This window comes from Sordaria macrospora, chromosome 4 (assembly GCF_033870435.1).
Source record: "Sordaria macrospora chromosome 4, complete sequence".
Classification (NCBI taxonomy): domain Eukaryota; kingdom Fungi; phylum Ascomycota; class Sordariomycetes; order Sordariales; family Sordariaceae; genus Sordaria; species Sordaria macrospora.
Window position 1 is genome coordinate 5,040,245 of NC_089374.1, and position 15,943 is coordinate 5,056,187.

General features: G+C 53.7%; 4 protein-coding genes and 1 non-coding gene across 5 annotated transcripts; 4 read left to right on the forward strand and 1 right to left on the reverse strand.

The window, feature by feature from the left end:
• Positions 1–964: 964 nt before the first annotated feature.
• Positions 965–2,919, forward strand: SMAC4_07862 (uncharacterized protein; the record flags this gene model as incomplete). The annotated part of the gene is made up of 3 exons (XM_003345138.2): positions 965–1,443; positions 1,508–2,048; positions 2,128–2,919. 3 exons carry the CDS (start codon positions 965–967, stop codon positions 2,614–2,616), a joined length of 1,509 nt encoding a protein of 502 aa, XP_003345186.1. The 3' UTR covers positions 2,617–2,919.
• A 343-nt stretch (positions 2,920–3,262) lies between these two features.
• On the forward strand, positions 3,263–4,670 carry SMAC4_07861 (uncharacterized protein). Its single transcript, XM_066090705.1, has 3 exons — positions 3,263–3,412; positions 3,591–3,648; positions 3,763–4,670. The coding sequence occupies exons 1-3, from the start codon at positions 3,348–3,350 to the stop codon at positions 4,513–4,515; spliced, it is 876 nt and encodes a 291-aa protein (XP_065946990.1). The 5' UTR covers positions 3,263–3,347; the 3' UTR covers positions 4,516–4,670.
• A 145-nt stretch (positions 4,671–4,815) lies between these two features.
• SMAC4_07860 (uncharacterized protein) lies at positions 4,816–5,869 on the forward strand (the record flags this gene model as incomplete). Its single annotated transcript, XM_003345136.1, has 3 exons — positions 4,816–5,253; positions 5,333–5,418; positions 5,656–5,869. The coding sequence occupies 3 exons, from the start codon at positions 4,816–4,818 to the stop codon at positions 5,867–5,869; spliced, it is 738 nt and encodes a 245-aa protein (XP_003345184.1).
• Positions 5,870–6,739: 870 nt separating this feature from the next.
• On the forward strand, positions 6,740–6,826 carry SMAC4_13702. Its single transcript is given in 2 exon segments — positions 6,740–6,775; positions 6,791–6,826. It is a non-coding gene; the product is annotated as a tRNA-Thr (tRNA).
• A 2,153-nt stretch (positions 6,827–8,979) lies between these two features.
• On the reverse strand, positions 8,980–14,549 carry SMAC4_07859 (uncharacterized protein; the record flags this gene model as incomplete). Its single annotated transcript, XM_003345135.1, has 3 exons — positions 8,980–10,996; positions 11,062–14,307; positions 14,506–14,549. 3 exons carry the CDS (start codon positions 14,547–14,549, stop codon positions 8,980–8,982), a joined length of 5,307 nt encoding a protein of 1,768 aa, XP_003345183.1.
• Positions 14,550–15,943: the final 1,394 nt, after the last annotated feature.

Here is a 15,943-nt window from a genome sequence, read left to right on the forward strand (position 1 = left end):
GATGACGGGTAACGGCCACACTTTAGCCTATAATTACCAACTTCCCCCGAACAATCTTTGTATCAGGCCCACAACACCTTCAAGCTCCCAGTCTCGTCCAACCATCAACTTCTGGCCTTTTCCCCTGGAGCAAAATCTGACAGCAAATACCACCATTGTTGTCGATCGGCTTCCAAAACAGCGAGCGGCTCGGCGGCTGCTTTTAACCGTCAAAGGATTCCCATTGCAGGGCTGACATCTCGCTAGTAGTTCTAGTCGCTCTCGCCTAGATCTCGCCTAGAATCGTCGACAAGGAACAGAGTCGCATCAGCAAGTGCCGATGCGTCTCTTTCATCCACGGTCCATACAAACTCTTGTTTCAACCTCATCGGTCCAAGGTGCGCCCAGAGCTTGGGATGACATGCTGAACATGCTCATCGCTCTTGGCATAGGTGCCGTATGTGAAGGAAGCATCATCTGTAGGCTGATATGTTAACCGGACCAATCACTGGCGAACTTCCATCCTGCTCACCTTCCGAATCTCTGATCTGCAACGGCTCGACGAGATTCCCAGCTACAGTAACACACAATCCTCCGCATTCCGAAGACTTGGTCGCCCTTCCGCATATGTTATGCTCCCCACAAAGTCAGAGACGGCCGAGACGGCTCAGTGATTAATCCCCGGGGGGCTTGATGCCGTGATCCCGCGTTACCACCCCCTCAATTCAATATCCCCAGCCAGTCGTGGAAGTTGGAAGGGAACTGATGTCAGTTTCCATTTCTTGACAGTCTCGTGGGTGCTAAAACGGGAAAAGGCAGAAATAGCTCCGATAGGTCAATGTCCTTTATGGCCTCTTCGACACAATGAGACTGTCACAAGCTATATCAAGTCTACGGCGCTGCCCTCGATCCTGCTCCAGCCTCCAGAACTGATCGTCCCATCCCGCTGAACAGGATTCCGCCCGGCTCCAGTAGATCGTCCAACATGTGGCTCCCTCTCATCCTCCTCACTGCCACGGCAGCTCCCATCCTCGCCAACCCCCTAACATCCCCACTTAACAAGCGTGCCGCCATCGACGACTGCCTCAAATCCGCCGGCGTCCCAGCCGATGCCCAGGGGTCCTCCGATTGGCGCGCCGACGTCAATCCCTTCAATCAGCGCCTGCCATACACGCCGGTAGCCATTGCCGTCCCCACCACCGTCGAACACATTCAAGGCGCCGTCTCCTGTGCCGCGAAGCTGGGAATCAAAGTCACCCCCAAATCAGGAGGACACAGTTATGCCTCGTTTGGTCTAGGCGGAGAGAACGGGCATCTGGTTGTGGAATTGGATCGCATGTTCAAAGTGACGCTAGATAAGACGACGAATATCGCGGATATCCAAGCGGGAGCGAGACTGGGACATGTGGCGACCGAATTGTATAAACAGGGCAAGAGAGCTTTCTCACATGGGACTTGTCCTGGGTATGTTTACCGCTCATGAACCCCTATTGCTCAACCCGGCCGGTGCTAACTAACAGGGAAACAGAGTCGGAGTAGCAGGCCACTCCCTCCACGGCGGCTTCGGCTTCTCCTCGCACACCTACGGTCTAGCAGTAGACTGGATTGCCGCCGCCACCGTCGTTCTGGCCAACAGCACCGTGGTAACTGCCTCGCCAACCGAGAACCCGGACCTCTTCTGGGCTTTGCGCGGCGCCGGGTCCAACTTTGGTATTGTGACTTCCTTCAAGTTCAACACCTTTGCTGCACCCTCGCAGGTCACTGCTTTCCAGATTAACTTGCCCTGGAACTCAGCGTCGTCGATTGCGTCCGGCTGGGGAAAGTTGCAGGATTGGTTGGCAGCGGGCAACATGCCCAAGGAGATGAACTTCCGAATCTTCGGCTCGCCGAGTCAGACGCAAATCCAGGGCTTGTATCACGGTAGTAGCTCTGCGCTGAGGACGGCCGCGCAGCCGTTGCTGAGCGCTCTTGGCGCAAGCTTGAGCAATGCGCAGCAGTATGACTGGATGGGAGCGTTTACTTATTACACTTATGGGGGAACGGTGGATGTTACGCATCCTTATAACCAGGTAGGCCCAGTCTTCCCCTTTCCAGTCCATTCTCTTCCCGTCTCCATCAGCAATTAACTCCCTCCCTTGTGCCGTGCAGGTTGAAACCTTCTACTCCAAATCCCTCGTCACCACCGCCCTCCCCTCCGCCGCCCTCAACTCGGTCGCCTCCTACTGGATTAACACCGCCAAGCGCGTCAACCGCGACTGGTTCATCATCATCGACATGCACGGCGGTCCCAAGTCCGCCATCACATCCACCACCACCAACTCGGCCAACTACACCAGTTCGTACGCCTATCGCAGCCCCGAGTACCTCTTCCTCTACGAGCTCTACGACCGCGTCCAGTTCGGCAGTTATCCCAGCAACGGATTCAGCTTTCTCGATGGATGGGTCAAGAGCTTTACGGATAATATGAAGCAGGACCAGTGGGGGATGTATATCAATTATGCGGATCCCACTATGAAGAGGGCTGAGGCGGTGGGGAATTATTATCGGGGGAGCTTGGAGAGGTTGAAGCAGGTGAAGGCACAGTATGATCCGAATGAGCTGTTTTATTATCCGCAGAGCGTTGAGCCGGCGAAGTAGATTGGGGGATTTGAATTGGGGAACAAGGGGAAGGAAGGAGAGAGGCGATGGGTCTGGGATATGGATGCTGTCGGCGCAGAGAGACGAAGTGAATGAGGCAAAGGACGGTTTCTCCGTTGAGTCCTTGAGGTAGTTGATGTTGATGTATAGCAGGCAGGAACAAGGTCAAAGAAAGATCATCTCCTGGAACGGCCCAGCTCTGGCTTGATCTTCACGGGTCACTGTCAACTTCCCCCTGAACAGGCCAGGCCTGTTGACATTCAATTCGTAATAACAGCACACTGGCGATGACGGTTAATCGCGATAACAACATTCCGATTTCCGCCAAGAGACTGTCCGATACTTCATCAATTGTCGTAATATGATAGACCCGCTCAAACTCCCACGAGAAGTTCAGGTTTGTAGATGGACATCCACACCGGGAAGGAGATACTACCGACAATCCGAATCGACCTGCGATCAGAGTACCTTAGGCACGCTGGAAAGCAAGAGGACATCCAGTCTACGTCTTTAACCAGAAAGCATAATCCTTTACGCACTACATCCGGGGAGATTTGTCATCGTTCGTTGTGTCGGGGTTAATTCGGAGGAAGGACCGACTCCCGTCCTCTCACAAGTCGCATAGCACGTCATCGGTCGCGACTGCACTTTCTCGGTTTCTCCATTCATCACTGCACCACGTCGGACACTCGCTTTTTTCTTGCTGAAAAACGTCAAGGCAACGAAACAACATGGTGAAACTCGGCATTAGCGACAAGATCAAGCTGAATAGCGGATATGAAATCCCGCAATTGGGGTTTGGTGTAAGTAATTACTGAGTGTTCCGCCCCCCGCTGTGCATGTCACTGGGTACATGTCATCTTCGTCTGCAAATGACTGACTCCTTCTATTTCAGGTTTACCAAACGTAAGATACTTTGGCTTTACTGGTCACTGCAAGGGCTGGCTCGTCATTCTAATTAACTCCATTCCTAGTCCCGCCGATGAAGTAGACAAGATCGTCGAAGAAGCCTTCAATGTCGGATATCGTCATGTTCGTTCCTTTCTTATTTCTCCTTTCCCAGTATCCCTCTTCCATTCCTGTTTTGCCTCCCGTCCTATTCCACCCCGCCTTCCACCACCATACTAACCTCTCTTCCGTCAATAGGTCGACTCCGCCTCCGCCTACCGCAACGAAGCCGGCTGCGGCGCCGCCATCCTCCGCTCCTCCATCCCTCGCTCCGAAATCTTCTTCACCTCCAAGATCGGCCCCAAGCACATCTCCTACAACGCTGCAAAGCGCATCATCTCCGAATCCCTTCAAAAGACAGGGTTAGAGTACATCGACCTCATGCTCCTGCACGCTCCCTACGGCGGGTCCGCAAACCGGAAGGGCGCCTGGCTTGCGCTTGTCGAAGCCGTCGAGGAAGGAAAGATCCGGTCTATTGGTGTTTCAAACTATGGCGTCCATCACCTCGACGAACTGGAGCAGCATATCAAGCAACTGGAAGCTGAACGGAGCGGGCCGGGCAAGGGAGGTGTGATCAGTGTCGGGCAGTGGGAGGTTCATCCTTGGTGTGCCCGTAGTGATATCGTCGAGTGGTGTCGCAAACGCAACGTTGTCGTGGAAGCGTACGCGCCCATTGTTAGAGGAGAGAGGTTTGGCGAGCCGGATTTGAAGAAGCTGGCGGAGAAGTATGGAAAGACGGAGGCACAGGTGCTGGTGAGGTGGAGTTTGCAGAAGGGATATGTGCCGCTGCCGAAGAGTGTTAGGGCGGAGAGGATCGAGGAGAATGCGGATGTTTATGACTTTGAGTTGAACGAGGAGGAGGTGAAGGGGCTGGAGACGAAGGAGTATAGCCCCGTGTGTTGGGATCCGACGACGAGTGAGTTGGATAATTACAGTGGGCAGGAGGTCTAGCGGGCTGGGAATTGGGGTGAGAGCCTAGACAATACGACGGCCCTTCGCCAAATCCAGCACTGCAGGTATGAAATATGCATGTTCTCGGCCAGACAGAATATCAGCAGCTATGCATGCATCCAGATCAAAGCATAGCGGAAGTTCGTTGCAGGCGCATTTATTTCTCATACATCTTGCCAGTGTGTCTTCTTTCTACCCGCGCTATTTAATCTCGACCACCTGTCCTCGTTTTATCCACATCACCAAAGAATCTCCTTCCCACAAGAACCGCACCACCGCCACCACCTGGAGTCCACCATGATGTCTCTCCGACGCCTCCTCCTCCTTGCCCTTGTATCGATACCAGTCCTTGGTAAGTTCGCCTACACCGTTACCGGAACATCCTACGGAAAACCTATTCCTCCTTCCTCAATCGTCTTCGAACCCAAGGCCCTAAGTCTCCACCGTCTCAACCGAACTTCAAGTGTTCAAGAAAAAACGAACTTGACGATATCAACCAAGAAACTAGCACGTCAACAAAAGAATAATCCAGTACTATACAGCGCCAACTGGTACGGCGCCGTCCAGCATCCAGGCGGGGACTCGACGAATAAGATCACCAACGTACACGCACACTTCCAGGTCCCTACAGTGTCCCCCAGATATCCTGGGGATGGCGCTTGGTTTCTTGCCACTTGGGTAGGGATTGATAGGGCAAAATGGCCAGAGACCCTGTTGCAGGCTGGAATTCTCAGTCTGGTATGTTCCATGTTGTTCTGTGCACTGCAGGTAGAAGTGCAGGCTACCTGACCTCTAACTGACTTGCATCGTTACCTAGCTTGGTGCAGATGGCATTCAAAGCAATGGGGCTTGGGTCGAATGGGTTCCTGACAAGGCTTACGACATCCCGTCATTCCCTGGTGAGTGATTTGGACTGGAGTCAGCCCTCGATATTGGGACTTCCACTAACGACCCTCGTCAAACAGTAAAAACCGGTGACTGGATTGAATTAATCATCACTGCGACATCGGCGACCACCGGAAATATGTAGGTTCTTGTTTTCAGTCCAGTCCTGGCCATCATCCAATCCATGATCTGTGCATCCCAACATTGAAATCACAACACTAACAAAACGTCTCTACCTACCGCTAGTCTCATAAGCAATCTGAACCAGTCGACCGCCTATACCGTTTCCCTCGTCAACGGTTCGCCCCTCGGCCAGGTCGACGCCGACTGGGTCGTCGAGGCCCCAATGGTTGAGGGTTTTAGTATAGCGCCGTATTCCCGATTCGACAACGTGTGGTTCAAGAATTGCTCCGCATCGACGACCAATGGGACGACCAGGGGCGTGGACGGCGCCGATATGTATTACTAGCCTAAAAGGAGGTGTATGGCCTTTGAGAGTAATAATACGGAGTTTTGTGCGGAGTCTTCTACTACGTGGTAGGATGCGAGGGAGGAAGGAAGCGCCGTCGACCATGTATTTATCTACAGGTAGGAACGGGCAGGATGTCTAGGGTAGATGTCTGCAGACGTATAAGATGGAATCGGAAGAGGTAGAGGGATGTTCTAATTTCCTTGACATGCTTGGGTCTGGCTTTAGTCTTACCTGTCTAGATGTATTCTTCCCCGTTATCGTGCTCTCCGCTACCAGACATATAGCAAACGCAAATAACTACCAACCTTAGGCCCTCTTCAGGTTTCCCTCAGCACGGATATCTGTATTCCAGCCTTTTCGTGAGAGTGGCCCTTCCGTATTTCTGATTTCCTCTTTGGTTTTATAGGTCCGATCAGCTTTCGCTAAATGGGCCGGTGTGATGGCCAATTTGGGACCCATCAGGATGCGCTTTTTATGACAATCGCAGATGCGCGTCAGCTTTATCAAAGAAATTCTGGATACTAGGTATGGTCGGATTCTTTGGGCTGGCTGAATCTTTTTCCCGCCTTTGGAACTTCTCACGGCGGTCATTTTCTCGCTGCATGGCCAGGGCAAGTGTTCCCTGAGGCCCTTGATGTCGGGTACGACAACATCAGTTAAGAGTTAGTGCAACTCTGGAGAAGCGGAAACTTACCAACAGGTGCCAAGAAGTGCTTTGTAAATATGCATATCTTGTCCCACTGGATCTGGGGTCAGGTACAAGATCATGTTCTCAACCAAGAGCGGCCTTACGCCGAAAGCTGGCATTGTAGACTCCTGGCATTTATGTTGCCTATCTCCATCAGCGAATGACAACGAGAAGCGTACGCCCGTATAGCTCAGTGGTAGAGCGCTTCACTCGTACTAACCATCTGCGATATGAAGAGGTCCGCGGTTCAATCCCGCGTGGGGGCACACTTTTTTCCTATTTCATTCCTCCCTTTTTTTTGCCCTTGACATATCAACTCCTTCCCTCTTTTTTCTCGTCTTTCCCTCTCCTTTCCGCAACACCCAGGCTGTTTGTTCAACACCTCACAGCTTTCCCCTGCTCCGCCCATAGTCCCGGATCATCAACCAAGCAATATGCATGCACCATCCACCTGCTCCTTCCACTCGAAATCTGCAGTCAACGAAGTGGTGGATTGCACCCAGGAATCGCCATTATCATATTCGAACGCCATGCACCTGTTAGAAGACCAGAAATAGATAGTCGCCCCATCCACGCCTTACTCGTTCCATTCGCTGTTGTCACGGAACAGTCCTCGAACCAGACGTCGTTAAACTTTGTATAAGGGGGCCTCCCAGAGGATGTGGACGGGGCCTCGATGATCCACCCCGCATCCACTCGGCCAAGGGGTGTTCCGCCAGTGAGGGGAATCAAGAGACTGTAATTTTGGTCGAGATTGGCATTTGCGCTGGGGGTTGTTAGCTATTAGGCAGGTGGCTTTTGACTTCGAACTGGAACTGAGAAATTTGGAGTGACAGGGAGGGAGTGAGAAGTGATGGCGAGGGATTAGGGAAGTGAGAATTTACACCGTTCCTGAAGTTGCTGAAGTAGTAGTAATATTGAGTTCTATCCAGTCGCCGGTGTTCACTACATGTACATACATGTACGCGGAAGTTGTTAGTCAGTCAGTTTTCAGCGAAACTTGAAGGCCGAGGTTCAGTTCGGAGCATGAAGTGATCTGACAATCCGAATGGGTTCACCTAAAGTACCAGGAAAGGACGGAATGTTGTAAGCCGCGTCAGGAACCCATTCCAGCCATGCCCAATGATTTTGGGAACTGTCCGCCCTGAGCTAAATGTTGGAAGAGTCGCCATTGGACACCGATCAGTTCTCGTTAAGTCTTTGATCCCTGCACTCCCTGCGAGCACAGCCAGTCAACGTGGAAAAGAACAGAGAGAAGGACATACATACCTCACTGGTAACTCCAGCCTGCAGCAATACCGCATTCGACGCTCCATCAATGCCCACCCACGCAGCAAAGATAGTCCGAAGGCAACGAGCCCACACTACCCGCCTGTCTCCCAAGAGCCGTAGGGACTTGGAAGTAGCCATGTATGCTGGTGATCTTGTTCGCCGTCGTACCAAGGTTCTTTGGGACCGCGCCACACTAATTACTGCTGTAATGAATCGCGTTGGCTGAGCCCTGTCGTCGTGCCTTTTGATTCAGGGGTAGAGTTGGTGCCTCTGTTTGGGATCCGGAAGTTGATCCTCGGTTAAGCCGGTGAAGACTTGGATCATTCCGTTCGAAGACGATATCGGACGGTGGATGGGTTTGCCGTGGGAGGTGCCGGTGACGCTGTAAGTGAGCTCAGCGAGAGCTGGCCGGAAGGCAATGATGGTAAGGAGAAGAAGGGCTTGGTAGGAATTCATTATGGGAGAATCTTGGACCGGTGGTGATGGCAGTTTAGGCGTGGCTTCAATGCGGAAGTCTCCGACAGGACTAAAGGCCGTTTGATCATCAACGTCAAGAGCGAGATGGAGGGCTTGGCACAGACATCTTATAGCCATTAGGTTATCTACATTTTGGGGACCAGAACTCGCAGAGACGAGGTTGCGTTTGGTGATAGTATTATGAGTATGCGGTTGACGACATGAACTGTGCCGTCAAGCTACAAATGTCGAGCTCGCAACGGCTTGCTGTTGGCCATTCCCAGTCCCGGGCTTCCTATTTCAGAAGTTGACCGAATCTATCACAAGTTGTCAGCTCCTCGTAGTCCAATCGGAAAAGAGACGGAGCAATGTGTTGTAGGCTGACACCGAACAAGTGACCCCGGCTCGGCTCGTGCTTCGCACCATGACTTCCACGGGCCTGCCAACATGCTCACGACACTTCTAAACTTGTATGTTAGCCCCATTTCTGAACACGCACTCAAAGTCTGCTGATATACGTCGAAAACAAAATTGGATTACCACTGAACGCCTTCCCTCAAGCCGTCAAGCCTCCGGGGCTTCTGCCTATGGCCTATGCTAGTACTACAAGACTCCGACGACGCCAGTGCATGCCACACCCTGAACCAGGTCGTATATTACAAAAATATGAGACATCCAAAAGAATGATCAATCAACCATCTCCCAAAATCGCCCCCAAATCCTTCATCCTAACCGGCTTGGTCAAGAACAAGTCCACTCCGCTCGCCAGTGCATCCTTCTGTATCGTCCCGCTCGTGACTCCTGTGAGCGCCACGACAGTTGCGGGCTCCAGACCCCTGACAGGTTCTCGGTCTCCTTCGATGCTGTTCTCCTCTGTTGTTTCTGTCACACCTCCATCCATGTCATCGTCGTTGACCTGCACTTCCTTCGCTTTCCTATTGTCCCGTGGCACTCCAGCATTCCCCCCATCTGCAGGTACATTTCCGTCGTCGTCACCTCCGACCGGCGCGGACGCAAGTGTCGGCTCAAGCCCAGTAGCAGCTCTATTGAGAGTAGAGGTAGAGGTAGAGGTAGATTCTCGATCAACCCTCCTCTGTATGACTCTCTTGCCATCTCCAGCTTCAGCTACAGCGCCGACTTTGACGCCCGCCACTCCAATACTACCGATACCACCGATACCACCAGCACCGATGATACCCGCATCCAAACTCCCAGCTCTCGCCCTTGTTTCACACGCCTTGCTTGCTGTAGTGCCCCTTTTCATCAAGTTCCTGCCCACGCTCTTACTCCTGCTCATAGGATACTCCCGCTCAAACTGCCTGATCCTCCTTGTCGCTTCCAACCCATCCATTACCGGCATGCTGATATCCATCAACACCCACTTGTACCGTCCCGGGTTTTCCTTGTAGATCTGCACTGCCTCCAGCCCATTGCGGGCAGTAGCAAAGGGACGGTGCGTCTTGCGCATCGCGGAGGCGAGGATGTGGAGGTTGATGGGGTTGTCGTCTACTAGGAGGCAGGCCTTTTCTTCCTGATTTGTTGTTGAGAAACCGGAAGGAGGGTTGCGGACTTGATATGGAGAGTTTGGCAGGGACTGGGAGGGGTGCGAAGGTTGGCGAGGAGTGGAATGAGGGGAAAGTTGGGATTGCGTCGTGGGAGTTTGAGATGAAGAGGAAATTGTGTCGATGGGGAAGGCAGATGCCTTGCTGAGGGGATGTGTTTCAAAATCAAAGTTGACGGTTTGGCTCGGAGTTATCAACGGCGAGGTCATCAGTATTGATTGCTGGCGCTGGCTTCTGGCCCGTTGGGGCTGTTCGGGCGGTTTTGGCGGCGGGGACACATCCGGGACGGCCGCGGTCCCTGGTATCGTGTTGTTCGTGGCGGCGGCAGTAGCAGCAGCAACAGCAGCAGCACCAGCGGTACCCCCACTTGTAGGGCCTGCATTGTCGAGGGTGCTGGCTTTGGCATAGCTAGTAACGGAAGGAAAGATCGAGTTGACAGTTTGCGACATAGGCGACACTTGCTCAGACTCGGGGGAAGCAGGGACCTCGGTTAAGACCGGTGGTGACATGATCGAGTCGAACAGCGACGGCGACGACACCTCGGAGACAGAAACGGTAGTGAAGCTAAAGTTCGTATTGTTCGCTTTCCCTTTCCCAGTACGGGATCGTGGTGGCAGTGGGGGCCTGGTGAGTGGCATCTTGATGTTCCCTGGCTGTGATAATGGGGAAGCCTCTTCTTGCTTCGCCTTCTGCAGCAGCGTCGGTTCGGGGGTAACCACTTCCTCCCCTTTTGACCTCTCGTCCATGTCGGGCACCGGGGTAACCTCCGTCTCCTCCTCTGAAATCTTTTCATCCTTCCCCACGGATGTCTGTTGAACCAACGGCGTTCCAGGCGTCCTTTTGATTCTATGCATCAAAGGTCTTGTCGCCGCAGCCGCCGTCGCCTTGCTCGTCGAAAACAAGGTATCCCGAAAATCATCCGCCAGGTAAGGCAGGAACCTCGACTTCTTGTTGACGATTTGAAAAACTTCCGGGTCCGACATCTTCCTCTGCAGAACATCCAGGTCGATGCTAGACTCCGATGAGGTTCGTGACAGTAGCTCTTTTTCTGTGTGTCCTCCCATTTCGTTGACTCTTCCCTTCAGCGGGACGGGATGACTCTGAAGACACTTCCTCAGTGTCTTAGCCAGCTTCCTTGGCCCAACCCTGTTCAATGCCACATCTGTCAGTATCTGCTTGGGAACAAATAAGTTGTGGGAAAAGAGACTTACGGCTGACCGATAAACTCCATCACGCTCGCCTCCCCTTTCCCTCCAGCAGTAGCCTCGCCCCTAGCCAGTGACAAATTCTGCGCAACAACTTCATTCCCGCACACCACCACCAACGGGCCGGGCAACACCCTCGACGCGAACATCCCTCGGCCAATCTTGTCGCCAGCGCCATCATCCGTGCACATACCCAATACAAACCGATCGCTGCAGATTGTCATTTGCGCGTCTGCTGGGTTTGTCACCACCCGACATCCAAGCCAATCCTTACACATCCTCTCCATGATCCTCCCCCTCAGAACTTCCCTCCCCTTTGCACCGACCGGCATACCCCACCCAGGGTCGTCGGGCTCTCCGTCTCCCTGGAGCCCGTCGAAACCAAGCAGGCAAACCCTCAAGCCCCTCAGCACCTCCCTATGCTCCGCTATATCCCTCTCCTCGCTCCTTGGTTCCGGATTCGAATGAAGAAGCGGCGTGATCACTCTAACCGTCGTGCCTTCACCAGGTCGAGAGTCAACGACGACGCGCCCATCGAGGGCATCGACGATCTGCTTCACAATAGAAAGACCGAGGCCGGGGCCGGGGGTGAGGCTGTCTTCCTTTTGGAAGGGGGAAAAAGCCTTCTCACGCAGAAAACGGGGGCCAATTCCTTTGCCCGTATCCGCGACGGTGAGTATTACGTTTGAGCGTTTCTGTTCATCCAAGCCGACCCCAAGGCTGCCCTTCTCGCGGTTGGGATTGGCATTGGGGCGGGGAGTGGAGTACTTGCTGTCCGTTTCGATGCCGGTGTCTTCTGGTTCGTCCTCGAGGTCTGTGGAGGCGCAAGAAGAGCGAGGTTCAGAGGGGATAGGTTGAGCGGTTAGGGTGAGTTTGATGAAGCCTTTACAAGTGAACTTGAGGGCGTTGCCGAACAGGTTCATGAGGATGCGGCGCAACGCACCGGGCTGGGCGTAGTAAGACCAATTAAGGGTGTGGTCGATATCCAGGTAGATGGCGACGTGGTCATCACCTGGATCGGCACCACGTTGGTTGCACCATCGCTGGAAGGAATAGCCTGCGTAGAGAGACTCGACAACTTCTTCCAGCATGACGTCAAGGTCTACGTCGTAGAACCGGGTTAAGGTCGGTTGCTCCCATGGCCAAGGCTTGCTTGCTAGGCTGCCAGATCGCACCCTGGATCCTCCTGGTGGACCGCTGAAATCCGGGTCTTGATCGTGTTCTAGGTCTTCCGAGTGAAAGGAACCTCGTCGGCCATTGGACAGCTTTGTGTTCTCCACTAGACTGTTGATTTTGGAATGGTCTAGGAGATGGTCGACAGTGTCGAGCAGTGTCCTGATACAAGCCTCGATGAGGTGGATGAGCTCCGTCTGGGAAGTGCTGAGGTCGGTATCAAGCAACAACTCCGCAGCACCGAGAATGCCGTGCAACGGCGAGAGCATCTCGTGCGAAATGGATCCAAGCATGTCTGACTTTGCCTGGTTGGCAAGCGTCGCATCGATTCGGGCCACTTCAGCCATGACATTCTTGCCAAATGCATTGAACAAGCCGAGTTCGTCCTGCGGCGCGATGATGCGCAACGATTGTCTGGTCCATGCCAGCCCGGCGGCGAACCAGCGCTGCATCTGGGTCCCCCACAGGGGAAAGAAGGATACTGCTCGAGCCTCGGGAAATGCCGCGTGGATGATATCGCACTCGCTCTTCCGTGGCTTTCGCATTGATATTCCATCCGTTCTCCGTAGCCGGCCGCGTCGTTGTCTTTTAGCGGCGGCGTCGAACTCCGAGTCAGAGCAAGGACATGAAGGGTTCGCCGATGAGGGTGGAGACGGCATTGGCACGGTTTCGGGAGCGCTGATGAAGTTGCCTGCAGCGTCAAATTCCCAGATGGTCCCCCGCGGATAACGACGCAGTAGCTTGCGGAGGAAGCTCTCTGAGAGAAGGCGCCAGCTGTGTTGAGGCTCAGGATGTCGTATGGGGGCTGTGAGGTCTATGGTTGTGCCGTCGGGTGTCCCAGCTGGAGTCATAGAGAAGCCGAGGATGTCACAGGGCCGTTTGTGCGGTTTAACTTCCAAGTCGATTCCATTATTTGCAACACCATTGACTGCGTCATTGGAGTCGGTGCTTGTTGCTCTGGTAGGCACATCTGATCTCGTGTTTGTATCACTATCCTGCCAATAATGGAAAGGGCTCGTGTTGGCGTCTAGGAAGACCACCCCGGCTGCGTCCATGGATTCTCGAATGATGTTTGATGCCTTTGCGAAACTTTTCTTGATCTCAGACAACCGGACGTCAGCGCCCACGGTTCCCTGGGTTGGCGTGTCCGACGGTTTTGGTTGATCACCGCTGTTGCTGTCACCCACCACCAACCGTGAGTCCAAATTTCTACGGTCTGGAAGGGAGAGCTTTCCGATGTGGTTAGCCTCATACTCGCCGCCGCTTTTTGTTCCATCCATGGCGTCTTTTGATACTGTGATGGGTATCTCCGGAGTTGTTGGGCCGTCGCGGTGCGGGAAGTGAGGTGCACCATGACGATCAAAGGGATATGTGTCGCGTGTATCTCGCCGGCTCGGGTCCACGGGTTCTTTCTCTGCATGGTACTCAGACAGGCTGGAAATGTCGTCCTTTCCCTCCGAATAGCTTACCACTCCTCTCAGGATACGCTCGGTCTGGAGTAATACCGCTTGCTTCCTGTGGGCCTCCAACTGGCGAGAGATTGTCCGAGAAAGATCTTTCATAAAGTCGATACCAACTTCGTCGAGCTTTTGCCGTGGACTTGTGGCAAAAACCGAAAACAAGCCTATGACGATACCGGAGGGCGAGCATATTGGGACGCCTGCGTAGAACCGGGGATAGGGTTCCTGTGGGATGAGGGAATTAATGTGATCGAACCGCTGGTCGGCCAACAGGTCGGGTATCACGAAGACGATGAGGTCCTCGGGATGCCGTTTTTGTTCACGGATGACATCGTCACAGATGATCTCGCTTCTCGGGATGTCGCGTCCGCGCAAGAAGAGAGGGTTGACTTCATCGCAGGCGTAGGGTCGAAGTGGCAGGGTTGGTGTTGCTTCGGCAGCAACGTGTTGGAGATCGTGATCAAAGAGACTCAGAACCGCTCGTTGCGCCGACAGTTGGAGGGCACCGAGCTGGGCAAGTGCCGTTAGGACGGTATCGGATGATGCCCGAAGGCTCTTGCCCGGGGATGGGTGGGCTGGGTCGGGCACGGCACGGCTATCCCGGACTGTCGACAAGAATCTGTAGAGAAGGTTAGCAACCTCAGAATATGAATGCCGCAGAGGAAGGTCGCGCTAGGCAGGCCAGGGAGAATATCCGACCGCGATGATGCGTATGATCCCCCAGAGCCTCAGGTACGGGTGGTACACAGCTCGGTGGATGCCTTGGCAGAGATGGTACGGAGAGGAGATAGGTACTACTATCGAAACTGGTACGTACCTGAAGGTCTCCCACTCACGCGCTCTTTCAGAGACATTCCGCATGGTCTTCGGGTTCGCCGAGTTTGACGGTTTTGCAAAGATTGCGGGACTGTTCCAGGAGAATGTGATATGATGCGAGAAAGTGGTTGGGGGGAACGGGGGGAGATAGGAGAGATATGACAATAGTCTTATGAGATGGAATTGAGGAGACACAGTAGGTAGGCAAGGTAGCTGCAACAACCTGCATCCGTTTGAACATGCATTGCAGCCCAGAAACACCAGTTCCTCCCTGTCTAGGCCTGTTTCCCAACGGCACACGCTCCGGCAGACAGAGTCCAGGTCCTCCCACCGGCAAGCCGACAGTTCGAGGGCGTGGAGCCCAAGCTCTCGAGAGGCATGGATATATCTTGTTGAAGCCGGTCTCGCACGTTTTGGCTTTGGGTGATTGGATCCACACTCAACACTGTCCAGTAAACATGCCGGCGTGCTCGAGCGAGGCGGGAGTGCAGCACAGACTGGTCTGGACTCGCATCCCGCATCCCGCAATCCGATGGCCTTGGGACCGAGAGATTGCACGCCGTCGCAGAATGTCAGCTGATTTTGCCGTCACTGCCACACTCTCCGTCAGAGTTTTCAGGAGAGGATATACCGAGGTGGCAGCCTGCTGATAAAAGCAATTCCAGTCACCCGGGCAGTCCAGTCAGTCATGGCCGGATCCTGTGACGGGCTATGCGATCGAGGGTATTGCCTTTTATGTCGTGGCCGAGAATCAGTAGAGAGGTTGAGCGACGAGGCGACGCTTTGAGTTCTTATCTGTCGGACCGTTGGATTCCTGCCTCAACTTCCTCCGCTTTTCGAGGTGAAACAAACCTCGGCAGTACCTGATGCAAGAGTAAGACGAAGAACCGTCTTACAAAGCTATCTCTCATCAGATAGTGGCCCGAGTCATTACCGTGACGGGACATCTCTGACCGTAAACATGGACCGTAGACATGGCATTCTTGGAGATGCTGATATCCATTAGTCTTCCCAGCATTCTATGGGACCGGAGCGTTTTATGCTCGACCGTCGGATGAGCCGCAACTTTGGGAAATTGCGACGCTTTGTCAGAAGGCCGTTTGATGATTTTTCAAACTGCAAGGGCGTTCATGATATCATGATATGAACAAGACTTGAGATGGCTGTCGCCCGTTGTTCCCAACCGAAGCTCGGACACGCCTGAAGAAGTTGCTACGCCATGAGCACGGGTCACCAAGAGACCGGCCGGGTAGCCAAGAAACAGTAGAAAGATGAAGAGATCGTAGTGAGAAGTCAGAGCAGCCCAAAACGGCGTGGCGTATCTCCAGGCCACAAGTTTTTTTGACGCGTCGGGTGGACTTTCAAGCAGAAGACGGAGTTGTCGGTCGGGCGGCCCCCAATGACGTCCGTCTGAGGCAATAGTAGGTGATCCTCGTGCG

Bases quoted from the DNA above. Each gene is read 5' to 3' on its own strand.
- SMAC4_07861 (XM_066090705.1), top strand. From the start codon at position 3,348: ATGGTGAAACTCGGCATTAGCGACAAGATCAAGCTGAATAGCGGATAT. The intron at 3,413-3,590 runs GTTTGGTGTAAG...CTCCATTCCTAG, and splicing joins TATGAAATCCCGCAATTGGG to TCCCGCCGATGAAGTAGACA. The intron at 3,649-3,762 runs GTTCGTTCCTTT...TTCCGTCAATAG, and splicing joins TCAATGTCGGATATCGTCAT to GTCGACTCCGCCTCCGCCTA.